General features: G+C 38.5%; 1 protein-coding gene across 1 annotated transcript in view; it reads left to right on the top strand.

Moving 5' to 3' along the window:
• Positions 1–7,314: 7,314 nt before the first annotated feature.
• Positions 7,315–16,219, top strand: part of LOC139706420 (broad substrate specificity ATP-binding cassette transporter ABCG2-like) — a 55,479-nt gene continuing 46,574 nt past the window's right edge. Inside the window, exons 1-4 of the mRNA XM_071614434.1 lie at positions 7,315–7,446; positions 10,792–10,831; positions 11,496–11,686; positions 16,077–16,136. Of these exons, the coding sequence (XP_071470535.1) occupies positions 11,514–11,686; positions 16,077–16,136 (233 nt within the window). The 5' untranslated portion in view covers positions 7,315–7,446; positions 10,792–10,831; positions 11,496–11,513. The remainder of the gene's footprint in view (positions 7,447–10,791; positions 10,832–11,495; positions 11,687–16,076; positions 16,137–16,219) is intronic.

Raw genomic sequence — 16,219 nt, 5'->3', positions numbered from 1 at the left:
TGATACTTTGATTCACTGTCAGAAGACTTCATTTGATCTAATGTTAAATGACAGAGGGTTTTGGAAAAATCTGTCTGTAGGTCAGAAAAATACATATCAACAATAGGAAAGCAATCCAGTCTGTATAACAGATCTGGATTAATAAACACAATATTTTTAGTCCTATCATTTTTTAATCTTGTTCCTTTTTTGTATGAGAACAGTATAGTTATACATATTGGGTTCATTTTGTCACAATCATGCATGCATGGAATTTGATTCAGTATTTTACCTGCCTACTGTCCATCTCTTTGGCCCTCTTTGTTCTCTTCTTCCCCTTTTACCTGTGGATTCTGCCTTCTAAGAGACTTCACTATGGCTTGTCCTTTGGGCATGCACATTCTAGGCTAAGTCACACCAAATTAATATTTTCTCTGAGCTCCAAGACAGACGCCATGCACATTTGATCTCTTTCTACTAGTAGTGAAAGCAGGAGGATGAGTGTTTTAGCTGTTTCCATTTGTTTACTTGCTCATCACTGCTAGAACCACTACAGAAGACTTTTCCCAAGGTCTTAGAGGCCCCTAGTAGTAGTGAGAAGAACCAAGGGAGTGAACATTGTACACATAGCCTCTCCTCCTACTTTGGCATTCAGTCCCAATTCCTGTGAAACAGAGGTATAAATCTAAATAAATATTCCAGCTTTACTTACTTTTCTTTATTAACTGAATTTAAAAATCTGTAATTTTAGAAATCATGGGTCTGAGCAATACACTATTAGATTCCCACTATCTTGGATATAGATAAACCCAGGGACATGTGGGGCATGGTGAAATCATTTGCCTAGGTTGTTTCCCAGGGATTCAAAGCCCATTTTTGTTGAAGCCAATGACTTCATCTGGACTTGCACAAGTGTTGGATGTTGAGATTTTTACATCAGAGGGCCAGAAATTCCATACTTACACCTGCTAACACCAATATTTTCTGAAAAAGCATCCTGAGAAGAGCCATGACATTGGATTACTCATGTGCAGACCACTGCTTACTTCACCTGAAGTCACCTTTCCTCATGCCTTCAATCACCCTGCACCTTTATGCCAGAAAAACCTATAATCTTTAGTCTCAGGAGGGTCTCTCCTTGTGCTGAGTCAATTTATGAATATGCTTTTTCTCTTTTACAAAACTTGTCCTTGCCATGACTGGCATACTACTTCGTGTGCAAAATGGACTTTATTTGGTAGCAATTTGATGAGACAGCCGAAAATAACATCAGAAGAATATTTACTATGGCTTATCAGCCCCTTGCTGCTAAAGAGACCATTGGACAAGTTAAAAATGTCCAAGTCATTCATCCTATAGACCATCCCTGGGACTTTCCCTGGTTCAGCACTGTGGACCTTCAATACATAGTTTCATTTTGCTCTCGGGTTGAAGATGTCCTGGCCTGTGAGTCCCTTTGGTTCAAGTGATCAGATTTGTATTTCTCTTTCCCTCTCACTTGGCTTTTCTTGTGAGGAAGTTGGATATGGACAGACAAGATTTGACATCTGACAGGAAGCTCTGGATTGACCTTCATTGGGGGAATGTGGTTCCCGATCAGAGGGAATTAAAGATTCTCTGTCTACAGATGTTCTCTTTGGTTTCTCTCTCATTTGGTCTGGTTCTGGTTGGAGATGGCCCACATTTGATGGCAGAAACCTGGTGATAACCTGGTTTGGCCTTCATTTCAAGTGTCCTTAGATCTGGTTCTAACTGCAGTGTAAGTAATGAAAGAATATAACTTTAACATGTTTTGATACAATTCTGAAACAATGGGAATTAATAATTACATCTCCACATGTTGCCCAAGTGTTGGCATTTTCCAACTGGGTCACTTGTAGCTATGAATCCATGAAAAGGAAAAAAATTATTTGATACTTAATTTTGCCTTATCTTCACCCTTCAAATAAGGGTAGTATTAGCCTCAAAATAGGCCATGGAGACAGCATTTGGAAGATTTTAACTAAACCTGTGAAGGCAAACTCCAGCCAGGTGTTCATTGTACCTACTTCCTTTGCAGCAAAAAAAAGGGCAGCATTGACTTACCTGGGCCAACGAGACAACATTCAAACTATATTACTAAGCAATCTTAATATCACCCTGAATTCAGGATAGACTCACATCCAGCCACCATGTTTCCCACTATTGCTAAAGAACCCATTCATGATTATATCCACTTATTAAACAAGTTTATTCCTGCCATCCTGAGCTAATAGAGCTGCCTTTGGAGAGTCCAAAACTTGAGATTTCCACATACAGGAGCAGTTTTTCGAGCCAAGATGTGGTAGCTTCGTACAACAATGACCAAAATACCTGATAAGAATACTTAAAGGAGTAAAAGTTTATATTGGGCTCACAGTTTCAGATATTCAATTCATAGTTAGCTAACTCTCTTTCTTTGAGTTCTATGTGAGGCAGAAAGGAAAGACATGGTGGAGGAAAGTTGGCACGCTCTTGGAATACAAGGGCCCAGTGGGAGAGGAGGAGAGGAGAGAAGGAGATGAAAGAATACAATTTTGACAAGTTTTGTCACAATCCTTCATTACTCCTGAAACAGGAGAGGAGGACAGCCAAGGACAAGATACAAAAGCCAAGGACACTTACATAATGAACTACTTTTTCTGGCCATGTCCCACCTGCCTACTATTGTCACCCAACAGTCTATTCAAATTATTATTACTTCAAAATGATTAATCTACTAACAATATTATTGTTCTCATGATCTAATGACTTCACCTCTGAACACTCCTGGATTAACACATGAGCTTTTCCTGGGACACTAAGGATCCAAACCACAAAAGACAGCACAGAGATGATTATAGGGTGGTATAAGAATTTCTGGAAGCAGAAGTTCTTTCACCTAGTTCCTTAACACTCAAGGCAGGAGCTTGTGGCTCTAAGAAGGCCACTACACTGAGGTGTGGAATAACTGGCCCATAAAAATTTAATTAAAAAAACCTATTTTATGAAATAGATGAAAAATAATGTGAAAACTTTTTGATTCTCTTGTTTGGCCCTGTTTTGAGTGAAGGTGTGTAAGGGTCCGGCGAACATCGGAGGAAGAGACCACCAAGAGACTGGCTCATGCAACACCAAAAGGGGTTTATTGAGGATCCAATCCAGCACGCTGGGGCTCCGTGCTCAACAAGGGAGAGTGGCTCAGAGCCCCGAGCAGAGGTTAAGCAGTGCTTAAGTACACTTTTTGGGGAGGGCGGGGGCTTTGCATATATCAGAGAAAATCATCATGAGGCGCGGGAAAATCGAACAACAACTCTCAAACTTGATTAGCACATTCATTGGTGGGAACAGGTCGGGCCGGAGTGATAGGTCAATCCTAAGAAGGGGGGTACATTCAAACTGATTGGTTTGGGCCCTGAATGCCTACGTGCCAAGCTGCACGGGATCCTAGGTTATTAAACAACCAGATGGTCAGGGGGAATATTTACTGGGAAGTCCTGGGAATTGTCCTAACAGCTACAGGAATTTCAGGTTTTAGGTGTAGCATAGGAACTTAACAATACCTGGTCCTTTACATTTTAACTCAGGCTTTGCAGCTTAGAAGCAGCTTTACAATGCCTGGTCCTTTACATTTTAACTCAGGCTTTGTAGCTTAGAAACTTTACCCTTTCAGGTGTGATTCTAAGAATTGTGACTCTTTATATGTTCATTTTATCAATAGATCTCACCTTTAAAAACAATGATTTTCTCATTATAAAAATTGTATATTTGCATTAGGTCAACTATAAAAAAATTACACTAGACTTGTATTTTCAACCAACTATTTTTTATACAGAGAATTTTGGTATATGTTTGGATTTATTTATTTACCTATTTACATGTGTCTAGGGGATACATTCAGGCTGCAAGCCCTCTATCATTGAGCTTCATCCCCAGCATTCTAATTCCTTTTATTTATATAATCCCAAAATACTATATAAACCTATCATCCTGTTTTTTATTTATACTTTATATCAATATCACATTTTCTTTCTCTTTTTTATAGATACTTTCTTTGAACTACTTTCAGAAAATGTTGATACCACAATATTCATTAAGATCTGATCATTAATAATGTATCATAATTTTGGTTTAAAATGAAATCTGAATAAAATGTATTTCCTTTTTAAAATTTGTTTTAATTAGTTACACATGACAGTACAATGATCTTGACACATCATACATTTGAATCAGATGGGATATAATTTCTCATTTTTCTGAGTGTATAGGTTGCAGAATCACATTGGTCATGCAGTCACATTATACCCACAGCAATAGCAATATCTATTTTATTCTTCTATCCTTCCATTCCCCTCTTCCCCTCCCCTCCCCTCCCATCACTTCTCTCTAAACAATCTAATGTGTCCCACTTCTTCTTTTTTTCCCCTCACATCGTCATACCTGTATTCTGTATAACAAAGAGAGTCTCCTTCCCTGTTCCATGCAATTCCCATTCTCCCTCCCTTTTCCTCCTACCTCTCTTCCCTATCTAGAGGTAATTTTCTTCTCATGCTCTTCCTCCCTACTCCATTTTGAGTCACCTCGCTTATATCAGAGAAGACATTCAGCATTTTGGGGGGAGGGATTGGCTAACTTCACTTAGCATAATCTGCTCCAATGCCATCCATTTCCCTGCAAATGCCATGATCTTATTATTTTTTAGTGCTGAGTAATATTCCATTGTGCATGAATGCCACATTTTTTTTATCCATTCATCCATTGAAGGGCATCTAGTTTGGCTCCACAGTCTAGCTATTGTGAATTTTACTGCTATAAACATTGATGTGGTTGTGTCCCTGTAGTGTGCTGTTTTTAGGTCTTTTGAGTATAGTCTGGGAAGAGGAATAGCTGGGTCAAATGGTGGTTCCATTCCCAGTTTTCCAAGGAATCTCCATACTGCTTTCCAAATTGGATGCACCAATTTGCAGTCCCACCAGCAAAGTATGAGTGTACCTTTTTCCCCACATCCTCACCAGTACTTGTTGTTGTTTCACTTCATAATGGCTGCCATTCTTATTGGAATGAGATGGTATCTTAGAGTAGTTTTAATCTGCATTTCTCTGATTGCTAGTGATGGTGAGCATTTTTTCATGTATTTGTTGATTGATTCTATATCCTCTTCTGAGAAGTGTCTGTTCAGGTCCTTGGCCCATTTGTTGATTGGGTTTTTGTTTTTTTGTTGTTTAACTTTTTGAGTTCTTTGTGTATCCTTGAGATTAGAGCTCTATCTAATGTGTGAGAGGTAAAAATTTGTTCCCAGAATGTAGGTTCCCTTTTCACTTCACATATTATTTCTCTTGCTGAGAAAAAAAACTTTTTAGTTTGAATTCATCCCATTTGTTGATTCTTGGTTTTAATTCTTGTGCTATAGGCGTCTTATTAAGGAACTTGGGGCCTAACCCCACAGATGGAGATTAGGGCCTACTTTTTCTACTATTAGACACAGAGTCTCTGGTTTGATTCCTAGAACCTTGATCCATTTTGAGTTAACTTTTGTGCATGGTGAGGAGAACTCTAATGAATAGACAGGGGTAATTTACGGAAGAATGTATAAATTCAAACTCCTTATCTGTATTTAGAAAATTACCCTACGTATAAATAGTAAAAGTTACAAGGTTGAAAGTGGGATAGAGAGAGGAAGAAAAAAGAAGGAAAAAAAGAAGAAAAGAGAAAAAATAACAAGGAAAGAAAGAAAGAGAGAGAGAAACAAAAGAAAAATAATAAAGGGGTGGGGTGAGGTGGGGTCTATGCAATTCCTCTATATTATATTATTCTGGTAATTCAGTTCTTAAAGTCCAATTTCATGCAAAGTTTTTGGATTCACATATGTGAGGACCAGAGGGGGAAGGGTAGAGGAGATTGGATGAGAAGAGCGAGAAAAGAAGGAAAAAAAAAGTCTCAGAACTCTGTTTTCTTTTCCTCCAGTAGGTGGAGTTGTCTATTCCTGGCTTGAGTCTCTGCATTCAGGGTGGTGGAGGTAGCCAGTGTGGGAGGGCTTGAGTTTCTACCTGGAGCCTCCCTACTCTTAGTCTCTGAGTTGGAAACCAGGTGCCTGTACAGTTGCTGTTCCGCGTTAATAGCTACGCCCCCCAAAAGCTTATGGGAAAAATTTTGAGTTATCACAACTGGGAGTGGGGGAGTTGGAAACTGGGTACCTGATCAGCCGCAGAACGGCGCTGGTAGCCACGCCCACCGATAGATGGTGAGTAAGGTTTTCCAAGATGGATTCCATCTGTTACTCACATAGGGTGTTTGGTGAGGTGGGGGGTGCTGGGGAGACCTTGTGCTTTGTCCAGAGCTCGGTCCATAAGCAAAGCCTCTGTTTTGCACCATCTTCCATTTGTGCTGAGCGAGCGCCGAAAGAGGGCCGAGGCTTCCATCTCATAAAACGTATTTCTATATGAGCCTTCCCAGTGTCTTTATTATTATTGACAGAATAAATGCTAAAAGAATAACATATACTTGATGCTCTTTAAGTTTACAATACAGTATCTTCAATATTCTAAAAATTAATGTACTGTCCATTTTCTTTTCTTCTATTCATGCCTGAATATTCCTGAATGTGACAAAATATTAACAATAATTTTCAGAGTCAACAACATAATACCTGTGTGGTTTTCTTTGTAAACTGCAGATAGAAGGATTTCTCCATACAGGTACTACTTTCTGAGGGTAGAGGCCGGGGTAAATGCTGGAATGACAGTGCTCACTCACAGAGTCTGGCCACCAGCCCTTCTCCTGAACAACACTGTCTTCTGGGGTTTCCACAGTCTCAAACTCTTGCAGAGAAGTAATTATTTCAGCAGTGTGAAGATATTGAAATCTTCTACAGGAATACTTTCATTCTAATCCTCCACCCCCTTTAGATTCATTTCCTGATGTATTTGGCCCTGGGGCAACCATCTAATTTGTCCCAAACTCATTGACCAGAAATTGCCTATTGCCCTTGGGATGGGTGAAGTGTGAGAGGAAAAGCCTAGGTGTCAGCGTCTCCAGCACTCAGGGCCAAGGATAGCAGCAGAGCCACAAGAGGTGTCCATCAGCCCAGGAAATCCCCACTGATACCAGACATAAATTGCTTCTGTTCATTTAGAAAAAGCACCAGATGCTGGGGTTTTGTTTTGTCCCTTTGTGGTCAGAGAAAGTGTTCTCTGTGACATGACTCCATGGGAAGGTGGTGGTCCTGGACATTGGGTGCCCTGAGCACAGGAGGTTATCAAAGTCTGTCAGGCTGCACCACGCCTTTTGCCTTCTTGTCCCCACCCTGTTCTGGGCTAGCCTGACTCCAGGGACTGGGAAGCTCTTGGCATTCTGGCCCGGCAGCCTGAGGCTTACATAGAGAAGTCCCATTCAGGCTCTCTCCTAGTGGTCCAGCTTGCTGCCCATAGCCCTCAGCTGTGCTGCTAGCACCTTTTCAGGCACCTACCTGTGGTGAGTGCTCCACCTCAGGGCATCTAGCACCATGGGGTTGTCTCCATCCTGGGAAGGGCTCTGTGGAGGCTGCAGGCAGTGTCCTGGCTCCCTGCAGATCTTGTCCCTAGAGAGCTAAAGGGAAGGGGAGGCATTCAGTCCTCCACTGAGGAGGGAGGGGCAGGTAGAAAGAGGTAGGGAAAAGGAACAGGTGACCTGCAAAAAGTGTATCAGGCTTGTCACACCAGCACAGAAGCTTGGTGGCCTTGTGGAGGCTGTTGTTATAGGGCCTGTGTGGAAGTTCATGCTGACTCCTTTCAACTTCCATATCTGTGCTTTATATCCCCAATTTTATGCTCTGCCTCGGAGCACATGCGTCCTGAGACTGGAACCCTTGGTCACTTGAACTACTATTAAGTGGGCAAGTTTGTGTAACAGGAAAGGTGGGTGGTTATTGGGAGCACATTTTGTTAGAAAAGAGCACACTGCTCAAATGAGATGACTGACTTTGTACCCTTGACAGTTTAATTTGAGAGTAGGAAATAAAAACTGTCCATTCAGAAGGTTTTCTCAGAAAACTATGTGGGTGTGCAACTGATTCCAGGTCTGGTGCGAGTCCTGCACAGGTCAATTAAGATAAAACTCTTGCCTGACCCTAAATATGTGAAGATAATGAAAGTTAATATTGATGGATGAAAACTTACTGAACATGAGAATTACTGCTGGTGGAGCAAATATTTGTTTGCATTAATATTTTAAAAGGATTGGACAAATAATTATTTTTCTTATTCCCAGGACATTGTTTGCTTCCAAGTTTGGATAGTTTTCTAGAGTTTTTGAGCTCTTTTTTAGAGTTTTTCTGTGGGTATTTTGGTTTTGATAGTTAAATTTAAAAATTAACCAACTATTTACAACACTTATTAAAATAATATTGAAAACATTCAAATAGTCCACAAAATTCAGACCCAAAACTAGATTATAAATCAGCTTTTAAAAAATGCATGTACAAGAAGAGATCATATTATATATTCATGTATTATATATGAATTATAAATATATATATATTAATATATAATGTATATTAATATACTATGTTAATATATACTAACATAATGTATTAATTATATATTAATATATAATATATTATGTATTTTATATGTATGATATTTAATAATATAAATTGTAAATATATATATTATATATATATGAATTGTAAATGCTCACTCCAGTTTCAGAAAATAATACTGATTCATAATAACAAATGTTTATTGGGCTTATTTGTTCCAGGGCCTTGGGCATTATTCAGGAGTTCTCTTAGGGAATACATTATTTTTCTTAAGGTGTATTAAAATACACACAGGAGCCTGCAAACCAATTTCTGCATTTATTATCATTAGGCATCCATGAATCATTTGAAGTGAGCATAAGAAAAATGAAATAAAATTCCAACTAGAGTGGAACATTGCCAGAGAGAGCACGTTGGAATGGACACAGATGAACTGAAAGGCCTTTGCACTTAAAAAAAAAAAAAAAAATTGTATCCTGGAGGCCATAGTAGAAAGAAAATGATCAATAATTCCCTCTCCAGCTGGTTTTTCACAGAAGCTTTTCCTGGCTTTTTTTTTTTTTAAATTTTAAACTTTTTGTTTTATTTCCTATGTTTTTGGTGCATTTTAGTTGTATATAACAGCAGGAATTGTTGATACATTTTCATGCTTCCATGTTCATTCTTCTGTATTTTCCTTCTATGTTCATTCTTCTCTAAATTAATAACCTATTTGCCAAGCACCATTTTCAACAGACTGTCCTTTCTCCCATGTGTGTTTTTGGTGCCTTTGTCAAAGACGATCAGATGAGTATTCCTAAATGATTTTGTCTATGAGTCTCCTATTCTGTACCATTGGTCCATGTGTCTATTTTCATGGCCGTTATTTTTGAGGAATATGTATTGTATGTGTGTTACATGAGGATGCAGAAGAGATTGAGGAATGGCAATGGACAGCACCCTCAGTGCTGTCCATTGCATGCAGTAGTGCATGTTCTAAGTGTACTTCCTAAGGAAGATTGTTTTAGCTGTAACAAGACACACTTGGACACCGAGACCCTGTAGTCTCATATGCTACTGTTGATGGCTGGAGCTTAATTGGGGATAACCCTACATTTTATAGAGGCATAGTTCACCCTCATTTTCTTTAAATAACATGTAAATATATTGTCCTTTGTTTTAAAAATACATGTATATGTTTTTCAATGGGCCCACACTAATTTAACATAGGTAAGTGTTTGGTGCAACATTTCCTTATACATCTACAATGTGCAATGATCAGATGAGGGTAATTGTTTATCTGTCACCTCAGACATCGTGCTGACACTTTTTGATATGAGTTTGGTAGCAGTTGAAGACATTACCAGGGAGGAAGGTTTACCCAGTGTTAAGAATGAAAAATATACTGTGGGGTAGATAGTTAGGATTGAAATGTTTTAATGAAAATTAAAGAGCCCAAATGGCCTCCTTACCTGTATCTATAGGTTCTATAGACCTATGAGAACCTCATATGTTCTTTAAAATAATCAATGCTGAGTTCACATCAGAATGTGAACCAAAAGTTGATAGTCTAGTTGATTTGGTCCTCATAAATTTTTTCCTTTTCAATAATGTATTGTATAATTTTATTCTCATACCACATATCTCTGCTACTTAAAGTACACTTCTGTGGTTATCAATATATATTGACATTAATATTAATATATATTCAAAGCTATTCATGCATCATGATCCCACAAAATCCATACTGATGAGTACTCATTCTCCCTATTCACTAGGAAGCTGAGAAGAGTGAATACCTCATTTAAGTCATACATTTGGTTGATTCAGTGTCATCTTATTTAAAGTCAGTAGTGTAGCAGTTGTTTAAGAGAGGAAAGGGTGATAAATACAGAGAAAAATTGCTATCCAACCTTCTGTTCCCATCCTGGTGTCTATGAATAAGTTTGTTTTCAGAAGAAGAAAATCAACTCTGTACTTGGCTGGAGACCCTGCTGAACCAATATTCCTATATTTACTGATCGCTACCTTAATATCTTTTGTTTGTGACTGGAAAGGCCTTGATGCTATTTAGAGCACGGTCTTGCTGGAATTTAGTTCTTAGATCCAGCTAGCATTAGGTAATCCACTTCAATTTATCCAGAGGGTGAATTTGAAGTTTCCTTTTTTAAAAAATTTTATTTTTAGTTTTTTTTTTTTTAAATCCACAACAACAGTGGAATGCATACAATCCTTATTACACATATAGAACACAATTTTCATATCTCTGTATATAAAGTATGTTCACCTCAATTTATGTCATTATATATTTACTTTTCTAGAAGGTAACGAGTCTGTGATCTTTGCCTGAAGCCACTGGAGGTGAGTTTTATAAAGTTGTACAAAGCACCACTGAGAGGTGCCGAGTTTATCTACCCTCTCACAGAAGGTCTAAATGGGGTGTCAGTAGGGTGAGGTCAGCTTGATGCAGAGAGGAGACAAAGGGTAAGGACTTCTCATCTGCCAGTGTTGCCCCCCTGACTCCCACAGACACCCCTCCCCCAAGACTTGTTACCTACTTCTCTTATTTAAATTCACAGGAGTTTCTCAGTAGAATCTCTCTTAAATTTACATGAGTTCTTCTCTAGTTTCAAAGGGGTATATTGTCAACCATTATTATGTATTGTACTCTTTTTATTCACCTGATTGGTCATTGGTTGGGAGAGGCAGGACTCTGGGATGGTTTGGAAGAAGTTCATAAAGAACATTTAGAAATCCTCTGTTTGGTTGTCCCTTTTTAGGACCCCTTAATTTGGAAATAAGACATCTAATTGGAGTGCAGGTATTTTAATTTGTATCCACCTCTCATTATAGGTTTTCCAGTTGTTCTTATCACAGTAATGTGGGCTGTTCTTTGGAAAGGAACCTACTCATTGCAGCACAGTTTAAAAAAAGATTGGTTTAAATGTGTTCATGTTTTGTTATCTCGTGTTTAAAAATTTCATTTACCTGGACTGTCAACTTACTATTGCTTTTCCCTCTACAGAAAAACAGAACTCTCCAAATGTCTTCCAACAATGACCTGATTTTAAACTCTGATGTCCTCCCTGGGACAAGCTCCAGGGACCAGAAAGGGCCTGTGCTAAGTTTTCACAACATCTGTTATCATGTAAAAGAGAAGAGAGGCTTTCTATTTAACCGAAAAACAACTGAGAAAAAGAAACTATCAGATATCAAGTATGTGCATAAACCTTTGGAAGGATCACTTTATTGACTTACAATGAACTTCAGGTTTTAGCTATTACCAATAAACTGCTATGAATGTTTGCATTCAAATCTCTAATTAGACATATTGAGCATTTTTTTTTTTTTTTGCTAAATTAGAACTGAAATGATTGGATCACTTGTTAAGTGTGTGTTTACCTTTGAATGGAACTGAACTAAAATCCATTCATTAAAGTGATTGTATCATGTACATCAGTCTTTGAGAAAATGAACAATTAATGTGCAATTTAGTTTCCCTTATGTATGCCACATAGCGGAAATAGGCCTGGAGGTGTCATTCATTTCTTTCTTTCCTTCCTTCCTTCCTTCCTTCCTTCCTTCCTTCCTTCCTTCCTTCCTTCCTTCCTTCCTTCCTTCTTTCTTTCTTTCTTTCTTTCTTTTTTTCATACCAGCATTGAACCTATGGCTCTTAACCACTATGCCACATCTCCTACTCAGCGCTTTATTATGATTTATTTACAGACAGTTCTCCCTGTCTTGCTTAGGGCCTTACTAATTTGCTGAGGCTAACCTTGAACTCATGATCCTCCTGTTACATCCTCCTGGACTGATGGGATTACAAGCATGTGCCACCACACTGGCTACTTTATTGCTTTTTGATTGTGGGTATATAATTGATCTTTCCAAACTCTAAAACAGAATGTTGTTCAATTTCACTACTTGAACATGTTTTCTGAAACAGACAAGTTTTAGTTTTGGGTACCTTTGCAGTATATGTTCTTTTTATGTTCTAGAAGTAAATAGGTTGAAATGATAATATATTGTTAAAGTACTTTTCTTTTCAAATAGACCTGGTTTAAATGAATGGTCTATTTGTCGTTGTTCACAGTTTATAACAATTTACTCATTACTCACTCTAATAAAAACAGGTAGAACATATTTAAATATAAGATCCCTACAATTTAATTGAAGTTACATAATTTTTAATATACCTAATAATTGTGATTTTATTTTTATTCTTTTCATCCAGCAACAAAATCAGAATTCAAAGTTCGGTGTTGAAGTGGGATCTAGAGTGGAAGGGAGATGAGTGTTTCTTTAGAACCTATCACTAAGAGGTACCTCCAGGAGTTCACAGAGGCTGGGCATTAGGAGTGTCAGTGTTTTTCTGATATTTTGTGAGCCTCTTTTTCCTTTTGATGGTGTCACAATGTAATTTGGCTTTGCTCAGATACTATGACCTATGAGTTCTGTTTGAGTAATAAGGGAAATAATCATTCCTAGAAAAAGCAAACACCTTCTCCTGGTTCTCCAAGGCTGGAGAGTGGTTATAAAAGAATCTTTTGACTCAGTGTGGCTGAAGGTCTATACAGAATTTGGTGTTGTATTTCCTTGATATTTTTCAAGCAACTCTCTACTTTTCCATTAATGCTAGCCAACTCCCATTATAAATCAAGAAAGTGACAAGATAGCATAGAAATGTTGAGGCACAGGCTGAAGAGAAATAGCAAGGAACTGAGGGCTGCTGGGCTGAGGTCAGAGCTTCTGTGTGGATTGGAATTCTGTCCATGCATCAAAACCTGCTGCCTTGCCTACTTCTTCTCTCTTCTGTTGGTTAAGAAATCCTGACTAGGAAAATAAGGAAAAGAATGGTGGATGGAAGGCTTTGATTTTTTGCTACACGATTAGATAGATTTGACTTATGAAAAGCTGACAAGTCTTTTGTGAAATACACAATAATTAAGAAATTGTTGTCCTTACATATTTTGTGATGAAAGAGGTAGAAAGTACCATGCTTTGAATATGAGCAGGTTGAATATATATATATAATGCATACATTGCATAGAGGTTCATTTACCTCACTTATCCTTTCCAGCTAATCAACTAGGGATTCAATACACTAAAGTGGAGATTCACTTATTCAAAAAAATATGGGTTTCTAGTAGGTGTCTGGTGTTGTGCAAGATGCTGGTGACAGAGATAAATCCTCTTTTAGTCTGGATGAATCAGAAAACTAAACCATTTTCCCTCATTCTTGTGGTGATTGACAGAAGTATTCAAAGACAGAACAAAAGCTCCTCACCCTGCATTGAGGGCCAGGTGCACAGAGATTGAATTTGTGATAAGTGTGTGTATTGGGGGAGAGGTTGACCATGCCCCAAGAATGACATTTAGATCCTTTGCCCATAAAGAGAACAAGACCAAAGGTTGTATCATTATCTACTAAAGTGCAATAGAACCAACAGGAATCCTTCAGGTGACTTTCATCTTTTGTACTCAGTTCTCGGGATTCAGTGTGCGGTGGGTAATAGGGAAGGGAAGGAGGGAGAAGTGGTTACAGTAAGACACAGGCTGGTCGTGCAGATTTTACAGTATGAAAAAAGAGGGCCTCTGCAGACACATGCTATAAAGTGGAAAATGAAGGGGGAATGGCTTGTGAGGGGTCAGAGAATGGTGGAGGGAGGGTGGGGAAACCAGGAAATAGTGGACCATAGTTGATGGACATAACTGTCTTGGTGGAATGAAAGTAGCTCTAGACTCTACTTAAACCAATGAGCAAGACTCTGTCAAATCACAGTGTTTGTGAAAACAGGGGGCTGATCCCTGGGCTAGAATGTGAACTCCAGGGTGCTAGGAATTTGTTTTTCCATTTGTTTATCTACTTGATTTGTTCTCATCTGTGTCCCATCTCCTAGAAGAGTATGTTGTACACACATAGTAGACACGTCATAATTGTATTGCCTGATGAATTGTGGAACAGTCACTGCTCCACATAGGAACGGTTGGATTTGCAATTCTACAGTACTGCTGTTTTCTGTAACACTGGGGTTTAGTGTCAGAGAAAGCCATATAGCAGGATCTGTGAAATTCTTTGCCTTAACATTCACATTTGGTTCCTGGTTGAATCATTCAGAATGGCTTGATCATTCCTTGAGAAAGTATCTTAAAGCTTGGGGGAGTTTTTCAAGTAACGAAGACTTAGGGAATAAGGTTTTCCTGGTCATTTTAGAAGCACTTGCTAGGTAGTTATTAATAAGGGAGATGTATTAAGAACTGTAGAGAAATGAGCTTTGAGAATTTACCCAGACATTGTGCATTTGGGGGATGGCTAATGATTGAACTCAAGACTTCATGAATGCTAAACACCCATACTAGCACTGACCTATACCCCCAGACCTACCCAGTCATTTGTGTGTCTTTACACTGGGGGAGGAAGGATATCAAATGAATTAAGAGTTTTCTGAGTCACAGCTGGCTCTTGCTTTACCACACTCTCATTACACTAGTCCAGTGATTTAGAGTTTCTTCAGTCAGTGAACAAAGTGAAAGGTACATTTCACCCCAGCCACTAGCAACCCTAGTTTCATTGGGATAGATCAGGTGTTACAGGCCAAGAAAGGTGAGATCATTCTGGATGTGAGTGCTGTGGGGCAGTTGTGTGGGGACTTTCATATTTTATAACAGCTGTACACTCATAGGGTATCAGTATGTGAGGACACATAGCTGTTGGCTTGGATCCTACACTTGGAATAGATACTGATTCCACTGTAGAACACATCTTGATGTGCCTAGCAATTCTAAAGAGAGACTGGCATAGACACCAGAGTTCTGAATGTATGAAGCCAGACTGCTGTGTGCACTCCTGTGCCCCTGCAGTAGCCCTGCCCTTAGTTCTCTTCCTCCATTTCATTCTTCTTAGTAGTTTCACCTCTTATATTTAGGACAGCATTGAGCCTATTTGACTTCTTGGGCCTTAGCACAGTCAATAGTGCCCTAATTACCCCTTCTGCGCTGATTTTTCACTGCCCTCAGGCATACACTTGATTTGATTGAATCATAGTGGCATCCATTTTCTGAGAGAAAATGGTTTCTTATATTCTGGAGTGCTTTATTCCACTCTTGAATTTCTACTGAAGACACATTAATTTTTGTTCTGATGAGATTCTAAAAATGAGAACACTGCTGCTTATAAAGTCTCCAAATCAGTGGTTCATTCATTGTGTCTGACTTGACTGAGAAGCAGGTGAGGGGATTTGAAGAGGCTGATCATCAAACATTATTCAGAAGTTGTTTTAAGAGGCGTAAGAGTAATACAGATAATTGACAAGAATTTACTATTCATTTTGTGATCTGTGAACACAAATGGAAATATGTCATTTCCAAAACAGCATTAATGGTTTCAAGATATTTTGGGAAATGTGAGGGATTTTTCTTAATTCCTGACTATTGGATGATATCCTATGTATGCTAGACTTCTATTAAGAATGACTTATTTTCTTTAAGTTTCGGTGCTTGTTATCTGTCTGGAATTTCATCAACTAAACATATTCAATGCAGCCTCTAAAACTATAGAACACTTTAAAAACTGAAATACTAAATCAGTATATTTTTGTGTTTACAGTGGGATCATGAAACCTGGCCTTAATGCTATCATGGGACCCTCAGGTGGAGGCAAAACTTTGTGAGTACAAGAGAATGTATAATTCAAAGTCCTTTTGGAGCTGTTTCAATGTTCTTTGAAAAAATCACAGGCATTTGATGGAC

Source organism: Marmota flaviventris, chromosome 7 (assembly GCF_047511675.1).
Source record: "Marmota flaviventris isolate mMarFla1 chromosome 7, mMarFla1.hap1, whole genome shotgun sequence".
Classification (NCBI taxonomy): domain Eukaryota; kingdom Metazoa; phylum Chordata; class Mammalia; order Rodentia; family Sciuridae; genus Marmota; species Marmota flaviventris.
Note: the sequence above shows the minus strand (reverse complement) of the source record. Positions and strands in the feature narration are given on the sequence as shown.